This window comes from Nannospalax galili, unplaced genomic scaffold (assembly GCF_000622305.1).
Source record: "Nannospalax galili isolate Female #2095 unplaced genomic scaffold, S.galili_v1.0 scaffold816, whole genome shotgun sequence".
NCBI lineage: Eukaryota > Metazoa > Chordata > Mammalia > Rodentia > Spalacidae > Nannospalax > Nannospalax galili.
This window is the reverse complement of record NW_008338116.1, coordinates 710,644-730,543: the sequence shown is the minus strand read 5'-3', so window position 1 is coordinate 730,543 and position 19,900 is coordinate 710,644. Positions and strand designations below refer to the sequence as shown.

The window sequence follows — 19,900 nt, the reverse complement described above, 5'->3', positions numbered from 1 at the left end:
TGTGTGTGCTGGTGCAAGCCTGTAATTGCAATACTTGGGACAGGAGGGATCATGAATGTAAGGCTAACCTGGGCTAAACAGTGAAACTCTGTTTAGAAAAAAAAATCCAATAACCTTTATACTTTAATGTCAGTTTTGTAAGCTTGAAGTCAGATCCAAATTGCAGTTATGGTTCATTTAATAGATTCTCACTACCATTTTGACTTAAAGCTTAAAAAAAAAGCTCTATATATAAGGGCTGAAATTTGACAGGAAAATGAAGATTTGAAATAAATTGAGGAAAAAATACTCTTTAGATACTGTTTTTGTAATTAGTGAATAAAATTTAATTTTTATTGTTTTGAACTGAATACCATTCTAATAAATTATTTGTCATAATGGTTAAGTGTATTTAGGAATACTGCCTCAAGTTTTTTATAGGTAAAAACCAACCCTTTAAATATCAGAATGCATGTCTCTAATGATTCCTAAAGACAAGACAATTTAATAAAATCAACCGAAAAAAATTGTAGTACAGTATTAGGTCCATGTTTTTTTATTATTGCTTAAAAATGATAAAAATGTCTTATATTAAGGAACTTGTTGAATAAATGAAGAACACTAGCGCATTAAAAATGAAGCCTACAGAGCTCTATTTGGCTGCTGCTAACAACCCAGAAGTTGAAAATACCAGCATTTCCTATGTTGTACACCTGCTAAACATGCAGGGTAATGTATAAGATATGAAAAGAACTTTAAGATGAGAAATATTAGAAACTCCAGTTGGGAAACTCCACATGGAGCCTGAGCAGCATCTGCTTACAGATGGAAGAAGAGCTGGTCCAAATGGTCCATGACTTCTCAGCTGTGAAACTTAGGACTTGCTATGTGACATGCACATTATTAGTATCTATTTTAACACAGTCATATCTTATCAGCTAGTCTCTACCGTTAAACAACACCACCCAGATATACATTTTCAATGTGACTAATTTACCTTTAACACCTATCTTCACCTTTTATCTTAATGCCAAATTGACTAGTTTTAGATAGAGTTAATCTTTTAAAGTGACTCTTAGACTTATTTTATTTTCAAAAGATTCAACCCAGCATAGAATGATTTTCTTTTTGATAGGTCCTGTACATTAGTTCAACGGCATCTAAGTTTTTTTGGTAAAATTATTTTTCTAATGGCAAATTAATGATGACAGGAAGGGAAGCTTTAATTTTACTAATGAGATCTCTACTCAGAATTACCATAATTCTTTTAGAAAAAAGATATTAAAAGGAGTGTCATGCCTCTTACATTTAGTTGATATAAAGATACTCTATTTAACATAAGGAAAATGCGAAGTAGTTTATTACAGTTAAGTTCATATTATGTTCTTTTCCTGCTTCCTTGAACACCATCACAAAACTCATCAATGTATTTCAGGTGCCTACTACAGAGAAAAGGCAGCTGATGAGATGAGATATCCAGTAACAATCTAATGCATTACAAAATACAAGGACATATCACGTCAGTTCAATAGAATTACTTTTTCATGCTGAGAAACAAACAAACAAAAAAAGTCAATATAATAAGGTGTAACTAATTTCAGTCAAGGAGTCCTATTATTAGTTATTTTAATCCCCAAACCATGTTAGTGTTTCATGCAGACCTGGGTTAGTTAGTATAATTCTGGGAAAAAATTTAGTGGCAATTTTTGAAATGTTTAGTATGACCCAGGATAGTGTTAAGTTTGCTTACTGTCCAAGTTACAAGCATAGAGCTTGCTAATTTTGAAAAAAGGAAATGGGAGAACAGAGGATGTTTCGGTTGACACTTTGTCTTACCTTCAGATAAACAGAACTGATATTTAATGATCTAAAGAGGGAAAATAAAATAAATGAAACAATCATAAGGAGTACAAGATATTACAGAATAGGACGGCCACGAGTCATTTTTCTCTACACATTTCTTTAAAATTCATTAACTGTACCAATGCAGTACCCTCTTAATAATCTCTAAGTATTAAAGCATAATTTGTTGTGCTAAGTGCTTCTAAATCTAGACCAGTTTAGCTTTACTGTAAACCATAGCTGATGAGATGGTATCCTCGGCCACACAGTACGATCCTCTAGAGCTGTGGTGCATGCTCAGCTTGTGTCCTTTGGCAGGTGCTTTCGAGCCATCCCGTGAAATGAAAGCACCACTGACCATGAGCTTAGATAGGATGTGCCACATGCACTGTTGTGATGACTACTGGCTTTTTAAGGAACCATGTTCAGATAAAAGAAAAATCAAATTTGCAGGCCAAACTCAAAATGTCTAGAAAAATATATTTCAGTGATTAGAATCTTATTCAACTAAGATTTAGAGGAAAAGGGTAATGCATTTCAAGTTACAGTGACAAGTGACCAATAATGTTTTTTACTCTTACCTGCATCAGAAGGTAAATGATGGTAGGGAGCTGGAGAAAAAACCTGTGCTGCAAAATCTTCAAATGTTGTTGGTTCTAAATGGTGCTGGACAATTGTTTGCAAGTATCGTGCTCGCTCCTCGTAGCTGATTTCCATCTGTTAAGGATGAGCTGAAATGCAGCTTACATTGGAAAGTATATATATGATGGTGAATCCTTACTTCAAAATAAATGATTCACTATTCTTACATATAACCCAAAGTATCCCTTTTCTTAAAGTGTAAAAACGTACTTCTTAGTGGAAGTTTTTTTCCCTCATGACACCACTATAAATGACAGCTTAACAGGAAGATGTTTACTAGAAAGTAATTATAACACTAAACTATTATTAGAACAGTCTGAGCAAAGACTGGACTGCTGCTGATCTGCCTAGGTTCCTCGTATCTTGTTAATCAGCTTTCATCTACAGATATACTCTCAAAAGCCATGCAATAAATATTATACTCCTGCTTAAAATATTATGTCCAAAAATTCTGTATTTGTCATTTGTAAAGACTTATTGTGAAAAATTCCTGCATATCTTCCTGGTTTTTATAAAATCACTCCACTTTCTCAACAATTGTTCTCATTTTGAATGGAAGATTACTGTTGCTATAATCCTTGAATAACTCCATGTAGTTAAGATAAATGTATAGCTGAATCTGTGTCAGGAAAAATATCCTGTCAATTATAAACGGAAATAAGCAGGAATATTTGCGGAGTCCACAGGACTCCTAAATACTGTCCAACAAAGCATCTACAGGGCACTGACACTGACAGAGAAAGACTGTACTTCCCTTTCACCACATTTTCTTCTCTGATATTATTGACAAGTAACCAGTACCTTGAAGTGTTGTTGCTTTTGAACAACCCACTCCAGGCTTCCTGTTTCAGCAGGTCTGATTGTGCTGTTAGCACAGAAAGGGCGAGAAAGAGAGAGAATTTCTGTTGTTCACGAAAGCAACTATGGAAATGGCTGTCAAAGCGTAGAGCAGCAGGCAGCAACATACAATTATCAGGGAAGACTTGCATGCTGGCTTCATGTCCTAGAGCTCCCGAACTGAGAAATCACCTAACCTTGCTTTTTCAAGTTTTAAAACTTTTCCTGCTGTACTTGACGTGCCATGTTGACATTTAATTAAAGACAATAAAAAATGTACATAAGACACTTAAATAGGGATAATACAAATTTACCTATTGGTTCTCTTTTTTCACTGAATTTTTTTTAGAGTTCTTTAATTATTTCCTTTTAAAATTCATTATTCTTTTCCTTAAATTATAATCCAATATTGCAATTCTATTTTCTAGGAATTACAACTCAAACTAGGAAAAATAATTTTCAAGATAATTTAAAATGATAAATCAATAGGCGATACCATGGCCAGTATATTACAAAAGTTTATTAAGAGGAGGCAAAAAACCTAAGAGTCAGAGGTCAAACTTGTACACTCATTAGGCACTTGACTTTGATTGTATCTTTTGCCCTTTTAATGGTTTGTATCTTCTTGTACTACAATTTATTTTTTTGCATCAAATATTGAAACGATCTGAATTCCATCTCTTTACAATTCATTATTTTCAATTCTGTACACTGTGGTTGAACGTCAAAAGAATTTTACTTTTGAAACTCGTTGTAACAGGGTAAGATGCTGTATTAAATGACTCCTGGTAAGGAAAGGTTTTATGGAAAGATAACAGATATTTTTGAGCTGAATTTAACATAGAAAAGTAATATGCACATTTTAAAAGAAGGTATATGGTTATAAACGGAAGAGGATGAAACTGATGGTTCAATCTCAATAATACCACATAGCTCACAACTTGTTGGAAAGTACTTTTTTCATTGGGGGAGATTCACAGCTGCCGAATTTTCTGCAGTTAATAGAGTCCTTTGATTCACAGCAGTGCCCCTTGTACAAAAAATACTGGCCTTTGTGTATTACCAGAAACTAATTTTCTATTTGGCTGAAAAGGGAAAAATGGGGTTATTGCTTCTCCCTCCTACAGAGCTTTTCATTATGCCTGATGCACTCAACTTCTAAGCTCTTCTGAGAAAAAAAATAACTGAAGAGGCAAGAGGTAGAAAAATGAGCTTGTTAGCACATTAGAAGTGAAGTATCTTGGTGGGCCCTAGAAATTCCCAGTGGTGTGTTAACTTATCACTCTATGCATGCTGGCACTGATAGTCTCCCAATTGATCACTCTCTTTTCGCACCAAAGGTGCTGCCAGGAAGCAAAGGCTGAAGGCCCACAGGAGAACAGTCTGCTATCAAAACAAGCTGTTTTTAAAAGTCTGCCTGAATGGGTAAAACACTTCATGGAAAGTAGGGTGGAGACACCTACCTGCTTTGAAAATGCTCTACTTTCAGAGGGCCTATAAATGAAATATTTTACTTTATCTTATTATATTTAGAGTTTACATAAAAACGAGGCAGGAAAAAGCAAATGTTAATATTTGTAAAACTGGGAGGATAGTTCCAATGTACTAAACTTATCAAAACAAGAAAGCGATTAGGTAAAAAAAAAATTTTGTTTTGAAGGCTAATCTACCTTGCTATACCAAAGGTTTAGAAAATTAGAGAAATCCCAACACAGAGATGCATAAAATGGAAGATTTTCTGGGTATTGTAATATTTTCATTTTACATAAAATATACAATGTATTTAATAAAATTTCAGTAAGTCTTCATTAATGAAAACAACGCTTCTTACATTTCAACAGTTTATGTCTATGTGAAAGAGTGAGGAAATCCATTAATGGTTGGTTTACAATTGGAAAACTACAGCAGACATCACATATTAACATAGGCTAACATTCCAAGTTCCCTTTTTGGTGGGTTAACTTCAGAAAACACTGTTGGCTTGGTAGATAACTACAATTTAAAGTAACCTACCTTTTAAAAGTTAAATGTTCTTTATATTTTCCAAGTTTATTGCAGTCAAATTAAATATGATAAAACTGATCCAATCCATAGTACATATACCTTTCTAATTTTTACTTCAGAAAACATATAATTAGGACATATAATAAACTTCCACTGAAGTCCTGGGCCAACACCAAAGCATTTTTGTGACTGCAGTGATTAGAGTACTCTTAGCATCGGTGATTGTAACCAGCATTGAAGGCAGCTAATTCCTCTATCTTTTCATAACTTGTCAGACACATACTCCTTAAAAAGGCAGCTCTCTAGGGAAGAGTTATTAGTACCTATAAATTGAGTGGCATACACAAACTCAGTGGCTAGCAACAAGAGGACAACTCAGGCTATATTCCTACTGTGAGTGTTGCCAATGGCATTAAAACTAGAACGCTGAAATGATCAAGATAATAAAAAGGTGAAGGGGAACTAATAAAAATATTCAGAACAAAAATTTAAAGTACGGATCTAAGTTGAATTTAGAAGGTGTCACAATTTTTAAAACATCTCAAGCTAAAATTAGCTTAAAATTTTGAAGGGAGATTTTTAGCTGGTAGGAATCTTTAATACAGAAGTAGCCAATAAAAAATAACACCCAGGTGCTGCAATCGTAGCAACATAATTATCCACTAATCCTCCTTTTACTTTCCGCAGAGCAGAATAGGGGAAGGGATATTACAATTCTAAAAATAATGAAGGGACCAAACGTTCTGTCACAAAGAAAGAGTTTAAATCTAAGCTGAACTTCATTAACAAGTTTACATTATCAGACATCTTGAGTAATTACTTTTAAATTTCAAGATAGGCTATTAAGAAACCAGAATCCAATTTTAGCCTGGCTTGGAAAGATAAGTATGAATTCTCTTTGCCATATTTTATGTCTATGTTGAATGGGGATATCACCATCTGTGTGTGTTTACTTTATTAGGGGTTAAAGGATATAAATACACTGTAATCCAACAGTTCCTTCACATCCGTGCTGAAAATCATTTATTTTTATTGCTACAGTGGTACAAACTCTGCTGTAACTTTCCGAATTTAAAATTTATTTAAAAGTGTATCTACTACTTCATGAAGGTTAATGACCTTCCCAGTGTAACCAAATGTGTGGACTACAGTTGTCTGAATAGCTTTTATGAACTTTTAGTTGTAAATCTCAGAGTAACTCCTCCCTCTCTCGTCTACACACATTCTGCTTCTCTGCCAATGAAATGACCAAGAACACCAATCTATTATTTTTGTACTAGTTTGAGGTTTGGCTCACATCTTTGTAAATAGTAGATGCTGTCTCTAGGAGTACAATTTTTCCTTTCTTCTGTCCCTCTCTCTGCTTCTTCGTTGTCCAGATTAACCTTGAACTCCAGACCTTCTTGCCTCAGGCTCCCAAGTACCTGAGACAACAGGTGCACTCTGTCATGTCCTGCTCTAGGAGGACAATGTTCATTGTCAAGAAATAGATCTACATTGCCATATATGGTTGCACACACCTGCAATCCCAGCACTTGGAATGCTGAGGCAGAAGGATCTTGAATTCCAGACCAGATTGGGCTATATGTCTGTCTGTATCTAATCTATCTATCTATCTATCTATCTATCTATCTATCTATCTATCTATCTATCTATCTATCTATCCATCCATCTATCTATCATCTATCATCTACAAATCAATAATCTACTTACCTACAAGAAACATATCCATGTGTCAGAACTCCGTGATAATGTTGGTAGTCTTTTTTTCTTTTGGTCTTTTTGAGCCAGGGTCTCCCTGTAGCCCCAGCTGGCCTGGAACTCTGTAGACCAGGCTGACCTTGAACTCAAGAGAGATTCGACTGGGATTAAAGGCATGTGCAAGCATGCTTGGCTTGGTAGTATTTCTTATTTGCAGTATGTACATGGGGAGTTTTGATTTATTCTGATGTAAGTGATTTCTCTTGGGGATAAATATAACAGGAACAAAAGGTACTGGAGATGATTAAGTAAAAAAAAGTTAATCTTATTAATATGCAGGGAGAATAAATTAAAAGGAAGAATTAGTCTTTTTAAAAAAATATTTATTTTTATTTCATGTGTATGAGTGTACTGCCTGCAATGTGAGTGCATCTGTGTCATGCAATGCAGCGGAGGTCAGAAGAGGGCTTCAGATTCCCCTGGAACTGGAGTTAAGGATGGTTCATAGCTGCCCCGTGGGTGCTGGGAATTGAACCCGGGTCCTCTGCAAGAGCAGCCAGTGCTTTTAACTGCTGAGCCATCTCTCCAGCCCAGAATTAGTCTTAAAGAAGCAAAAACCTTCACTTTCTACAACTTCTTAATCTGACGATTTTGAAATTGCTTTTACTGCCAGAAATAAGAAGACTTTAAGTTTTGTGACTGCAACTCCATTCATACTCCAGTAAGTTGTACATTTAGCTAGCATGAGCCTAAAGAAATGGAAAATTTGCATGTGTACACATGTATATTATATACAAGAATGGATATAAATTATAATTTTCATAAGTGTTTTAACAACTAGCAATTTCATTTCTCTTCTCTATACAGCAGATCCCAATAATAGTAATCAGGGAGGAGATTTCCTGTTGTAAAAGTTAGTTAGAAAATTTGACTACTGACTTAAAATTTGTTGTGGGGACTGCTACAGAAAATAGTTATAATTTAAATAGTTGTAATTTGAGTATTACTATTGAAGTATTCCAACCAATTGGCCAATTTCACAGTATTTGTAAGGTATCTTTTAACTTGTGATAGGTATCAAAACTACAAAGATTAAAAAGAAATACTTGGCTTCTGCCTCTAAGACCTTCATATCTCTACTAGTCTAACCACAAAATGAGCAATTAAGGTAGAGCATAAACACACAGTTACTGGATTACTAGTTTACAAAGTGCAACAGCAACAATGAAGGACCATCCAAACCTGCCCCTGAAAATCAGGAACAGAACTATTTTTTCTTTCCTTTCCCCCTTTTGTCCTTTTCCCCCCTTCTGTCTTCTTTCTTTTGTTTGCTTCTTAAGACAGTGTGTTAAGTGTCTTAAGCAGCCCTGCTGGCTTAAAACTCATGGTGGAGCCAAGGATAACCTTGAACTCTTGATCTTCCTGCCTCCATCTCCCAGTTAGATAATAGGTGTGAGCCACGGGGCCCGCCAGAAACTCTTTCTTAAGAGAGTGTAATGTATTAGAAGAACAGTATGAGGAAAGAGGTTCTGTAGAGTGGGGGGACTGAGAAAAGCACCATAGACAATAAAAAAAGTCCTTCTGTATGTGTGTGTAAAAGATGTGTGTTTGTGTGCAGGGGTGTGGCCCGCAGTGCATGTATGGAGGTTAGAGGATGATCTCAGGTATCTGCCCATGCCTTCAGCCTTATTTGAGTCACATCTCTTGTTCACCTCTGCCTACACCAGTCTAGCTGGCCTGCAAGCTTCCAGGACTCTTTTATCTTGAACAGGAACACTGGGACGCTACCACATCAGGCTTTGCTGGATTCTAGGGATTTGAACTTTGGCTTATGTAGGAAGCACTTGACCCGCTGAACAATCTCCGTTGCCCTATCAACTTCTAGCAGTGGTACTTATGAGCAAGTTTGGTTCTGTCCCACACCTTGATCTTGCTTGACTCTCTTTTAAAGAAAAAAGGGAAAAAAAAGGGTAAATTAAAGCACAATGTATAAGTATGTAAAGTTTAACATTAAGAGAAAGAAAACTGATAATTGAGCTTTAATTATTTCTACTAAAATAACTGGCTAAACACCCTATGACTGTTGAAAGTCATCACAACTTATTATATTTCAGCATTGAAACATTTCCCCTCAATTGTGACAATTCTTCAAAAGAAATAAAAACGAGCTGGAGAGATGGCTCAGCGGTTAAGAGCACTGACTGCTCCTGCAGAGGATCCGGGTTTGATTCCCAGCACCCACATGGCAGCTACAAACTGTCCTTAACTCCAGTTCTGGGGAATCCGAAACCCTTTTCTGACCTCCGCGGCACTGCACGACACGGGTGCACTCACATGCATGCAGGCAATACACTCATGCACATAAAAAAAAGAAAAGTTCTTCATAAGTTTTACAATGGAATAAGACAATGGGTTTAAACTTAATTATATAAAGGGGCCATCACTAAAAAAGGGAGAAAATGGAAGAATCTTTGAGAAAATCTGTGTAAATAAAATATAGCGTAATTTAAAATCATTTAGGGCAGGTTTCTGAATCTACTCTATATAATAAGGATAGCATTATCAGGTGGATGTAGTGACTCATGCTTGTATTCTCAGCTCTTGAGAGGCTAGGAGGACTCCTGTGAGTTTGAGGCCAGCCTGGGCAACAGAGTGAGTTCCAGGTTATCCTGAGTTAATTGAGAGAGACCCTGCCTTAAAAAACACACAACAGGGGCTGGAGAGATGACTCAGCAGTTAAGAACACTGACTGGGTCTTGCAGAAGACCCAGATTTGAATCCCAGCAGCCACATGGCAGCTAACAACTGTCCATAACTCCAGTTCCAGGGGATCCCACAACCTCTTCTGTCCTCCGCGGGCATTGCACAACACAGGTGCACTTACCTACATGCAGGCAATACATGTATACACATAAAATAAAATAAATGAAATATTTTTAAAAATAAGTAAAAATGCATTTAATACAGCAAGCCTATTGAACATCACAGCTTAGCAACATAGCATATTATAGAGTTCATAGTCATAGGAGCTGCCTAGTACTGTAAGAGAGTCCAGGAAATCATCAAAATTCAAAGTGTTTCTATTGAATACACTGCTTTCCAAATAAGGAAACCATATAAAGTTGAGATATCTTAAGCTGCACCAACATAAATTCAGGAACTATCTGTATATTTTTCTTTTATTTTGGAGACAGAGTCTTGCTCTGGAGCTGGGGCTGGCCTAGAACTCACTAGTTCCCTGGAGGGATTCCAGGTGTGTGTTACATGCCACAGTACATATTTAGGTTTGTTTTTTCTTTCCCAAAAGCCATCGTGACAGGGATTATACTAAGACAAGCATCAATTATAAAGAATATTTAGGATAGTTTGGGAACTTAGCAAAACTATTTTGAGGCAAAATGTTGCTTTGAGAAAGAGTATAGAAATCTGTTTGGAAAGCTGGGTCAAGTTGGGACTACAAACCTGTTTTTTTAGTTAATATCTCATTATTCTTTTTATATTCAATTTTAAAGACCTGGGTGTTTTGTGGAGGGGAAAAAGAGGGGGGCATGTTAGGTATGTTTCCCCTAAGATAGTCAAAACAATGAACATTAGCTTAAATTATAAGAATGACAAATTTTAAAAGTTTCTTTATATTGTTATACTATAATCATTGTACTTTGTTATAGTAAAAAAAAACCTAATGTGTTCTAAAATAAAAATAAAAATGAAGTCATGTTTATCACTTTAATTTTAAGGGCCATGAAATACTTTTAAACATTTCGAGGCAAAATCACTGGAACAGCCTTGAGATATGTACAGGTTTTTCTTACCTCCCACAGCTCTCATGCTACCATCATGACAAAGTAGAATGCTTCCCTAAAATACTCAGGGCAATTACAAGTATCCTATAGGTGCTGTTCATTGAGAAGATGAAAGTATGCTATGGTAACTTACCTTACAAAGTAATGTCTGGTAAATTAATGATTAGGCAGAGGGGGGATATTCTGTTTCTTTCCTACTTTAGCTAATTTTGTCAAGAAATATATAGTCTAGTTCACTTGCGGTAAAAGTAAAATTCCCCTAAATAATATATTGTTTAATTATACCATGCTAGCAGAAATTCTTCTGAAAGTCTTCAACAGGTTATGACAAACTGTTTTTATGATGTCTTATATTAATGAAATTCTTTAGTAGCTGGTAGTATCTACACCATGAAGGAAAAGCTGTGATTTGTCAGAGCAGACAAAGCTGGGCTTTAATCCATCCTTTTAACCATATTGCCAAGTCTATATTGTTTTCCCTGCGTCTCAATTAGGAGACAGGCAGGACACCTGGTACTTCTTTATCTACGTCCCATGGGCTGCCAGATGACTCAAAATCCATAACAGGTGCTAAGGCAGTGTAAGGATAGCCCTATTACTGAAAGCTGGAGTGGAATAAAATTTGTACCATATACAATTGCTCATAAATCAGTCAATTACTAAATGAAAACATGAAAAGAGTTGATAAGCCCATTTCTACCAAAGTTCATGTAAATACATTTAAAAAAGATTAGCCTTAAATAAACAGGCTTAAAAATTTAAACCTTTCTAAAGATAGGTTCCTGATTTAATAATCCAATAATAATTGGTTAGTTCCAAAAGTCACTAGTCAGATTAGCAAATATGTATGTATCTCTCTCTCCTACCCTCACATAAGCTGGATGAAACAAAACTGTTAATAGAAAAACTAAGTTATTTGGATTGCAAATTTTATGAAATTAAAAAATTTTACCCATTCATGTTAAGATCTACTTGACACTATTATCATTAATTGGGTAACAATAAAGTTTTCATACTGGGCAAAGAACTGCTTCAAAATGACTAGTATCAGTAAGTTTAAGAACACTGGAGAGATACGAGAATTACAATCTCTTTGTGTGGTTTCTTTTAGGAACAAAAATTTCAATGCCTTAAAGTAGAGGAAATTAATATAGGAGTTTCAGTTAAATAGTAAGTTTGGACCTTGTCAGATTATTTAAAAAAAAAAGAAAGAAAATAAAAAACTCCCAAAACCCCAAAGTGAGATTTTACAGTGTACAATTACTTAAGTGTTATCTGTACCTAAATGTGCACTAATTTAATTACAGTTCTGTTTGAATGCTGTAATTATTAGGAATACAAAAAGTGATTTTATTATCATAGCAAGTAGTAACAAAGTACAGCAAACTGTCATTTCAAACAGTGTCATAGAATCCACGATAAGCAGTATATTGGCTTAAACTAATGCACTCTATGCCCCCAGGGAATGCTAGGCTGGGACACTGGGCTTTAACATCAAAATCTGTCCATTAATCTTGACTTTAAATATAATCTATTCTGCAGTAAAAGGAAGAATGGGCCTTCAATGAATTACTGTTTCTGAAATACTGCACTGGTACCATTTACTAAAATCACTTACGGGGACATATAACAAGAGGGAATTCTAGTAAATTTTACAGATTCACTAGTTTTATAAAACATACATTTGACATTTTCCAATTTTATCAGGAGCATCTCATTTATAAAAAAATTACAGTTTTTAAAGTTTTCTTAAAATCTCCCTCCCTGCTCTTATTTAAGGATATGCTGCATAAATTATAGCACTACAATATAGTTAAGTCAATTTAATTTCAGCTGGAAAAAAGAATCATTTGTACAAATATACTGTGGGGTCAGAATCCCTTGGCCTTTTAAAACCAAGCTCTAATTTAAAAACAAAAAGTAAACCATTGTTTCTTTGCATCCAAAAGACCAACTGCTTGTTGGTAAGACTTTCAGACGAAAACAGAAAGAACGCTGATACAGAGATCAGGGTGTATGATACCACAGAGTAAACAACCTTCTTATGTTTACAGACTCAAATTAGACTGAATGCACAGTGGTAAGTGTGCATGACTAAAATTATAATCAGCTATTCGCTTAAATGGTAAATACAGTATCTAACCTTAAGATGTGCTAATTTCTATTAGATTATTTTAGCACTGTTACAAGTTAATTTGCATTCTGATACTAATATATCTTACATGCATTCAGATTCCATTTGGGAATTCTAAAAAAGCAAAATGTAAAGAAAATTAATCCGAATTTATAACTGTATTTGATGTGTGGATTGTGGTTTATTTTAGTCTATAATTATTATTTTAGCACTGTGACATAGTTAATTTGCATTTTGATACTAATATATCTTACACGCATTCAGATACCATTTGGGAATTCTAAAAAAGCAAAATGTAAAGGAAATTAACCCAAATTTATAACTGTATTTGGTGTGTGGATTGTGGTGATTTTAGTTTATTTATCATATTTTATGGAGATAAAAATACATTATCTTGATTTAATGTAAAAATATCATGAAAACCAATATTGCTGTGCTAGAATCTGCTGGGCTGACAACAGATAATGGCACATTGACAAGGGAACACTACAGGTGGCAGTTTAAATATACTCATTTGCTTTCTTTTTGATAGTAGCTATGTGCTAAATAAAAGTCAACACTCCTATCAAGAGAGTAAGTAAATGTAAAAACATCAGTTCTACAACAGCTCTTCTTGTTCCTTCTCTTTTCTGAACAGCAATTAGTAAAGCAACTCCTTCCCCTCCTCCCTAGCTGTCAAGCTGTTCAGAGCAGTTTGCAACTTGACAATGGTACCATTGTGAATGCTCTCTGGGCTTTCTTCCCACAGAGAGTTAAATGGGCAGTTCCTGCTGCCCATGATTGGTGTCCAGTGAAATAATACTCAAGAGCCAGGTTTTATCAGCTTCACGCCAAAGAAGTGAAGCCAGGGAACACAAGCCTTCATATCATACTGGACCATATGCCAACCCTGATGGCCCCAAAGGTTTATCACTAAGAATCAGGATCCATCATGTCCCTTGTGAAATTTCACTTCACATACCTTATGTGAAATGCGAAGCTTCACTAAAAACTGAACCTTCTTTACAACTGGCATGAACAGATGGAGGGTAACAGTGGTTTGGCAGGCAAAAGTCAAGATTTAAACAGGCATACTCTCATGTTTGAGAGGGATGTATTTAGGAGAAAACGGGAAGGTTTGTGAGCCATGCTTTAATTTTAATTCCATTATTGAATTATTAAAAATTCAGTATCAAAAGCTCTTACATTTAGTAAGAAGAATGGATTAAAAGCACTGGTTTCTATATCAAATAGGTTTAAAGACTGATTTCAGTTTTGTATCTTTTATTTGTTCTCTGAATCTACAGTTTTTATATTTAAACAAAGACTAGAATGAAATTCGTACATTATGGGCAGTGACTAATAATGTGAATATATCAGTATACTCATCACCCACAGAACAGACAGGCTTTTAATATGGGGAAAGCACTGCTCTAGCATAGGGGAGAGGTTAAAGATGGAGGGAGACAAACATCAAGTTGGAGTATTTTTAGAAACAGTATGACCAGGCCCTGAGGAAGTTCTCTTACCTTGCCTCTGGCATATTGTGAATATGACCCAACTGTCTAGATTGGTATATGTGAACCATACTGTCACACTAGATTTGACAAAAACACATAAGATAGTGGGAGTGATTTGTGTGTGTGTGTGTGTGTAAAAACACAAAAAGGTAGACTTGTTATGCAAGAATGAAGAGTCTAAACCAGGTGTGTGGTGCACACCTGTAATCCCAGTAACTTGGTAGGCAGAGCCAGGACAGTGAGTTCCAGGCCAGTCTGGCTTATAGATGAATATTCTGTCTCAAAAACTCAAGGGCTGGAAGTATAGCTCAGGAGAAGAGTGCTTGGCTAGCATGTACTATATCCTGGATTTAAGCCTCAGCACTGCAAATTCTACCATAGGAAATAGAAAATATCAAATGCTCTTTAAAAAATTACAAATATGGGGGGCTGGAGAGATGGCTCAGAGGTTAAATGCACTGGCTGCTCTTGCAGAGGACCAGAGTTCAGTTGCTAGCATCCACATGGCAACTAATAACCATCTGTAACTCCTGTTCCAGGGGATCTGACACCTTCTTCTGGTCTCCTTGGGTATTACATGCACAGGTTCACTTACATACATGCAGGCAGAACATTCATACACATAAAAATTAAATGATCAATATGTGTAAATATTATCAAATATTTAGATTTCTTAGCCTCATTAAGAAAAAATGAATGACACCAGTTACTACTGTCAATAGCATGATAATAATTGCTTAATGGATTATAAATAACTGGGATTTTATCAAAATGAAGCCAATAAAACTTAGTTTGGAAAGGCTTCTCCAAAAAAATGAAAAATGGTAAGTTCAAATTTTAACTGTTTTGCTAACCAACAGGTAAGATACACAAACGTGGAACAAAAACCACACACTGACTGCACACTGTCGGGAGAAGTAGGAGACCAGGTCCACTTTGCTTTCTTTCTGCTCAGCTACACTGTCTGGTTTTTACGTAGTTCTTGATCGTCACCTGCCACTACTTTTCACTTTACATTATATCAAGCAATAGTGTGAACTGCTTGCATTTTAAAATTTTTATTTATTTTTATTTTTTTGTGTATGGGTGTATTGCCTGCATGTGTGTAAGTGCACCCATGTCATGCCAGTACCTGTAGAGGACAGAAGAGGACTTGGAATCCCTGAAACTGGAGTTACAGATGGATGTTAGCTGCTCTGTGGGTGCAGGGAATCAAACCCGGGTCTTCTTTAAGAACAGCCAGTGCTCTTAAAATGCTAAGCCATCTCTCCAGCCCCGAACTGCTTGCATTTTAAAACAAAATTACTGATTCTGAGTGTGTGTGTGTGTGTGTGTGTGTGTGTTGTAGTGTACATGTGGAGATCAGTGGCCAATTTTTCAGGAGTTAGTTCTCTCCTCCCACCTTGTTTTGAGGCAAGGTCTCCCTTGTTTCAGCCATTGCGCTGCTTAAGCAAGCTTCTGGCCAATTCTCCTGTCTCCACCCCCCATCTCACTGTATGATTTTGGGGATTACAGATGTGTACCACTGCATCCAGTTTTTTTAAAAAATGTAGGTTGGAGGATCAAACCCAGGTTGTAAGTTTTGCATAGCAAATGATTTTAACACCCCAAACCCTCTCCCTGGCCTCTGTTCAAATTTCTTGACCACATCACACTTTTTATGCTGCCCATGCACTTTTCCTACCCCTGAAAAATTCTCCCTGATCTTGTCCATCTCATGAAGTCTCATGTATCTCTGAAGTAATTTTCAGAACAGGATTCCTTGGTACAGCCATTCCTAATCTCTAGCCCACTATCTTCTCTCATCTAAAATTAATCATTTCTACTGCCCCACTTTCATATATATCAATTCTGTTGGACTCTCTCAGTATATGCAGCTCACTTGTCCAGTTCATAGGGCTCTACTTTCCTACACCAGACTATAAGCTCCTGGAAAGCAGTGACTTTTTAAATTGCAGCTTTTCTTTTAACAGTGCCTTCTAGATTGACAATAGATATGTGAATAAGTGAATGATTCAAAATTCCTTAGCAATGTGGCTACTACTTAAGTTTGTTGTTAGTGCATCCAGTTCTTAGTAGAGGATAAATCCTGTATCTCAGATTAAGCAATGTTAAAAAAATTAAATTGACCATGCAAATGAAGTCATTTTTGTGAACTTCCATTGCTAAGAATAATTATTAACATTACCAAATTAACATTGGAAAATTAATATTAGTAAAACCTCTAAGATCATCTCTTAAAACATAAGATGACCATGCTTTCAAATAAATTTGTTCTATTATTATCACATATTTAATATACACCACAAAGTTTCACATTTTCTGACTTGCATTTTCCCCCTCCCTCCCTCCCTCCCTCCCTTTCTCCTTCCTTCCTTCCCCTTTTCCAGGAGTGATGATTGATGCCAGAGCTTTGCATATTATATGCTAGGCAAGTCTTCTACCACCAAGTTACAACCCCAGCCCTTACTTTTTTAAATCTGAAGACAGGGTAAACTTGCTATGTAGGCTAGGTTGTCCTCAAACTTGTGATCGTCCTGTCTCAGCTTTCTAAAAAGCTGGGACTATAGGTGTGTGACATCATGCCTGGTTGATTTTATCCTCTTATTGAAAGGATAAGTCAGAGATGCTATTTCCAAACGAATAATTCCTTTAAAAGTATGCAATAAAATTATTCCTACAATGATTGAAAGGAATCAACTAAACAATTAGCAGCAGCATCAATAAGCATGTGAATGCCATTCAATGAAAAGAATAAATGAAAAACTAAAAATGATGTAGTAAAGAATATATTGGTGTTGTTATAAGTTCATATGAGCAGGGTTCCCAGGAGCTTGTAGGACTGCATTTCCATATGGTCATGCACCTCCTCCCTGGCTCTTACAATCTTTCTGCCCCCTCTTCTGAAATGCTCCCTGAGCCCTGGTGGGTGAAATTTAATATAGGAGTCCTGTCCAAGGACCAACAGTCTGCAGACTCCATGCTTTGGCCATTTGTGGCCTTTTGTGTTCCTGGTCCTCTGTTGTATGAGGGAGCTTCATTTATGAGAACTGAAAGATTCATTAGTGTCCTCTTTACCCCTGTTCTATGTTCCATGAGCCTTAGGTGTAGAGGTTACATTGTAGATGTGTCACTTAGGCCTGAGCAATTCATAGACAATGTCCATGTGTGACCAGTTGTGGTACTTGGTAATAGTCTCTGTCTGGTGCAAAGGAAACTTCTTCGATAAGTGGTGACTGGGATATTTGTCTGTAAATATAAGGTTACATATTCAGGGGCCTGTTTAAAAAACTACTCTACAGAATCTCACACGAGGATTGACACCAAAATCCAGGTGAAAGGGATATATAAGCACACCAAAAATTTCTTTTAAAAATAATAACTATGTCTTTAACATAGAGGAAAGACTTTAATGTTCCAGTAAGAGACTGTCAGGCAAATAATGTTTTCAACTCTTGGGAGAAATCCTAATATGGTGATTACTTCCAACAGCACAATGGCAGTAAGCAGGTAAAAGACCCTTTCTTCATACTCTAAGTATTTACCAGTTAAACAATTTGTCCATGAAGTTAAAGACATTCATTTAGGAAGTATAAACAACAAATGACATCAAATACCGGCAGCTCCTAATGGAATCAATAATGTAGGTGGTACACACATTCAAGCAGTGAGGTAGGAGAGCCTATTGGCATCTAGAGCAGCACAGCAGCCCTCTACTGCTCTCCTGTGGCTCTGACCTTTCTTGACAAACAGTAGGGAAGTATGAACCTTTAGACCTACAGCTACACAAAGTCTCTTTGCAGGGAATATCAACATCTGTCGCTGCCAGATGTCATGTGTCTTGGCCCACTTTTCTCCCTAACAGATACCCTTTGCCCCTTTATTTTTAACTGTTCATCTCTGAAAACAATCTTCACTGAAATGTAATGTCCACTAATAAAAAAACACTGATTAACCTACTGATCCTATTCATGTGTCACAGGCAATTTCTTTTGGTCTTATGTTTCTTCCTCTTATCTGTTCTGCAAGTTGCAGCCTAGTTTAAAACAAATTAAAACATATAGACAATAAAATACAAGTGAACTTTTTAATACACTGGGCATCATTTCATTGCATTTATCCATGTACAAAAAAACCTGAAGATAAAAAGTAAACATTTGACCAGGTGTGGTGGCCCATGCCTCTAATTCTAGTACTCAGGAGGCAGAGGCTAGCCTAGTCAGACCCTGTCTCAAACAAAACAAAGAAAAACTAACCAAACGAAACAATACAAACTAAAACAAAACAACCTCCCTAAAGCAAAGTAAAATCTCAAACAACAAAAACCTAACACACACACACACACACACACACACACACACACACACACACACACAAACCATTTAGAGAAGATGAATTTGGTTTAACTGAACACACGATGTCCTGAGTATCCATGTCATGGGGGGATTGCAAAGAAAGAGGTGTGGAGCTGAGGTGTACAAGTATGTTTGACAGAACTGTGATGAGAAATATGAGGTGAGGAGGGGAGGGTAAAAGAGAATTGTTTGCAGGAGATCAAAAAAATACAGGCCTGTTTCCATGGGAAGACAAGAACTATCTTAACACTTTAAGTATACCTGATTTTATGTTTTAGAACATTTCCAATATCAATATAGAAGATAATATCATCAACTACCATGTAACTACAATTTCCTGAGCTGCTGCTACAGAGGATAGACAGGGTGCTTCGTGCTTCATGTGGATAGTTTTATTTAATTAATCCGTATACCAATCTTGAGCATACTATAATTATCTTCTTCTTATAGATTAAATTAAGAACAGTCCATATTTATTGATGTTATCTCCCGAGAAAATGATCCACAAAAGAGTAGATACATAAAATTCTGTAGTTTCTCAAGAAACTCATTTTCTTCTAACATGAAATGGTAGCAATATTGATGAGCCCCCGAGGGGCTTTACAAGGTCCTATCATAATGAAAGGCAACTGCATTAGTGGAGCCAATCAATTACACTTCATTTAAGTTTGGCTCTCATACTTCTGCAACAGGTCCTTTACATTTGAGCAGTAGAACCATGGGGCTAACAATCTGCGACTAACTGAAGAATGATCATTGACTTTGGTAATTTGTCTGATAAAGTTAAAGAAACCCAATTCTGGCATTTAAGAAAAAGTCAATCTAAACAGATTGGAAGAAATCAAATACCATTGGTTGTGGCAGAAGAGCATATTAAGCCTAGGTATAAAGTATTCTTTCAAGATGCCATTTATTTGCATAGCACCCCTTATACTGTAATATCTCAGAATAGCAAATATATTATATATGTATACACAAAGCACTAAGCAATAAATATCAATTATAGCAGACATATCACATTCCAGCTATTCAAATCCCATCCTTTGAAACCCAAACCATCTACACATTTCTCCCTTATCTTACCCCATACTAATTCTGTCCTTT

The 19,900-nt window shown here is 36.1% G+C and overlaps 1 protein-coding gene across 12 annotated transcripts in view; it reads right to left on the bottom strand.

Annotated features, from left to right (window-relative positions):
• Window positions 1-19,900, bottom strand: part of Ralgapa1 (Ral GTPase activating protein catalytic alpha subunit 1) — a 276,016-nt gene that overhangs the window by 7,246 nt on the left and 248,870 nt on the right. For 7 of the 12 annotated variants that reach the window (XM_029563450.1, XM_029563452.1, XM_029563451.1 and 4 more), the window contains 2 exons: window positions 2,403-2,527; window positions 1,816-1,846 (listed from right to left, as the gene is read on the bottom strand). In XM_029563450.1, coding sequence (XP_029419310.1) covers window positions 1,839-1,846; window positions 2,403-2,527 — 133 coding nt within the window. In that variant the 3' untranslated portion in view covers window positions 1,816-1,838. The remainder of the gene's footprint in view (window positions 1-1,815; window positions 1,847-2,402; window positions 2,528-19,900) is intronic. The other 5 variants (XM_029563448.1, XM_029563443.1, XM_008832908.3 and 2 more) reach the window with 1 other exon arrangement.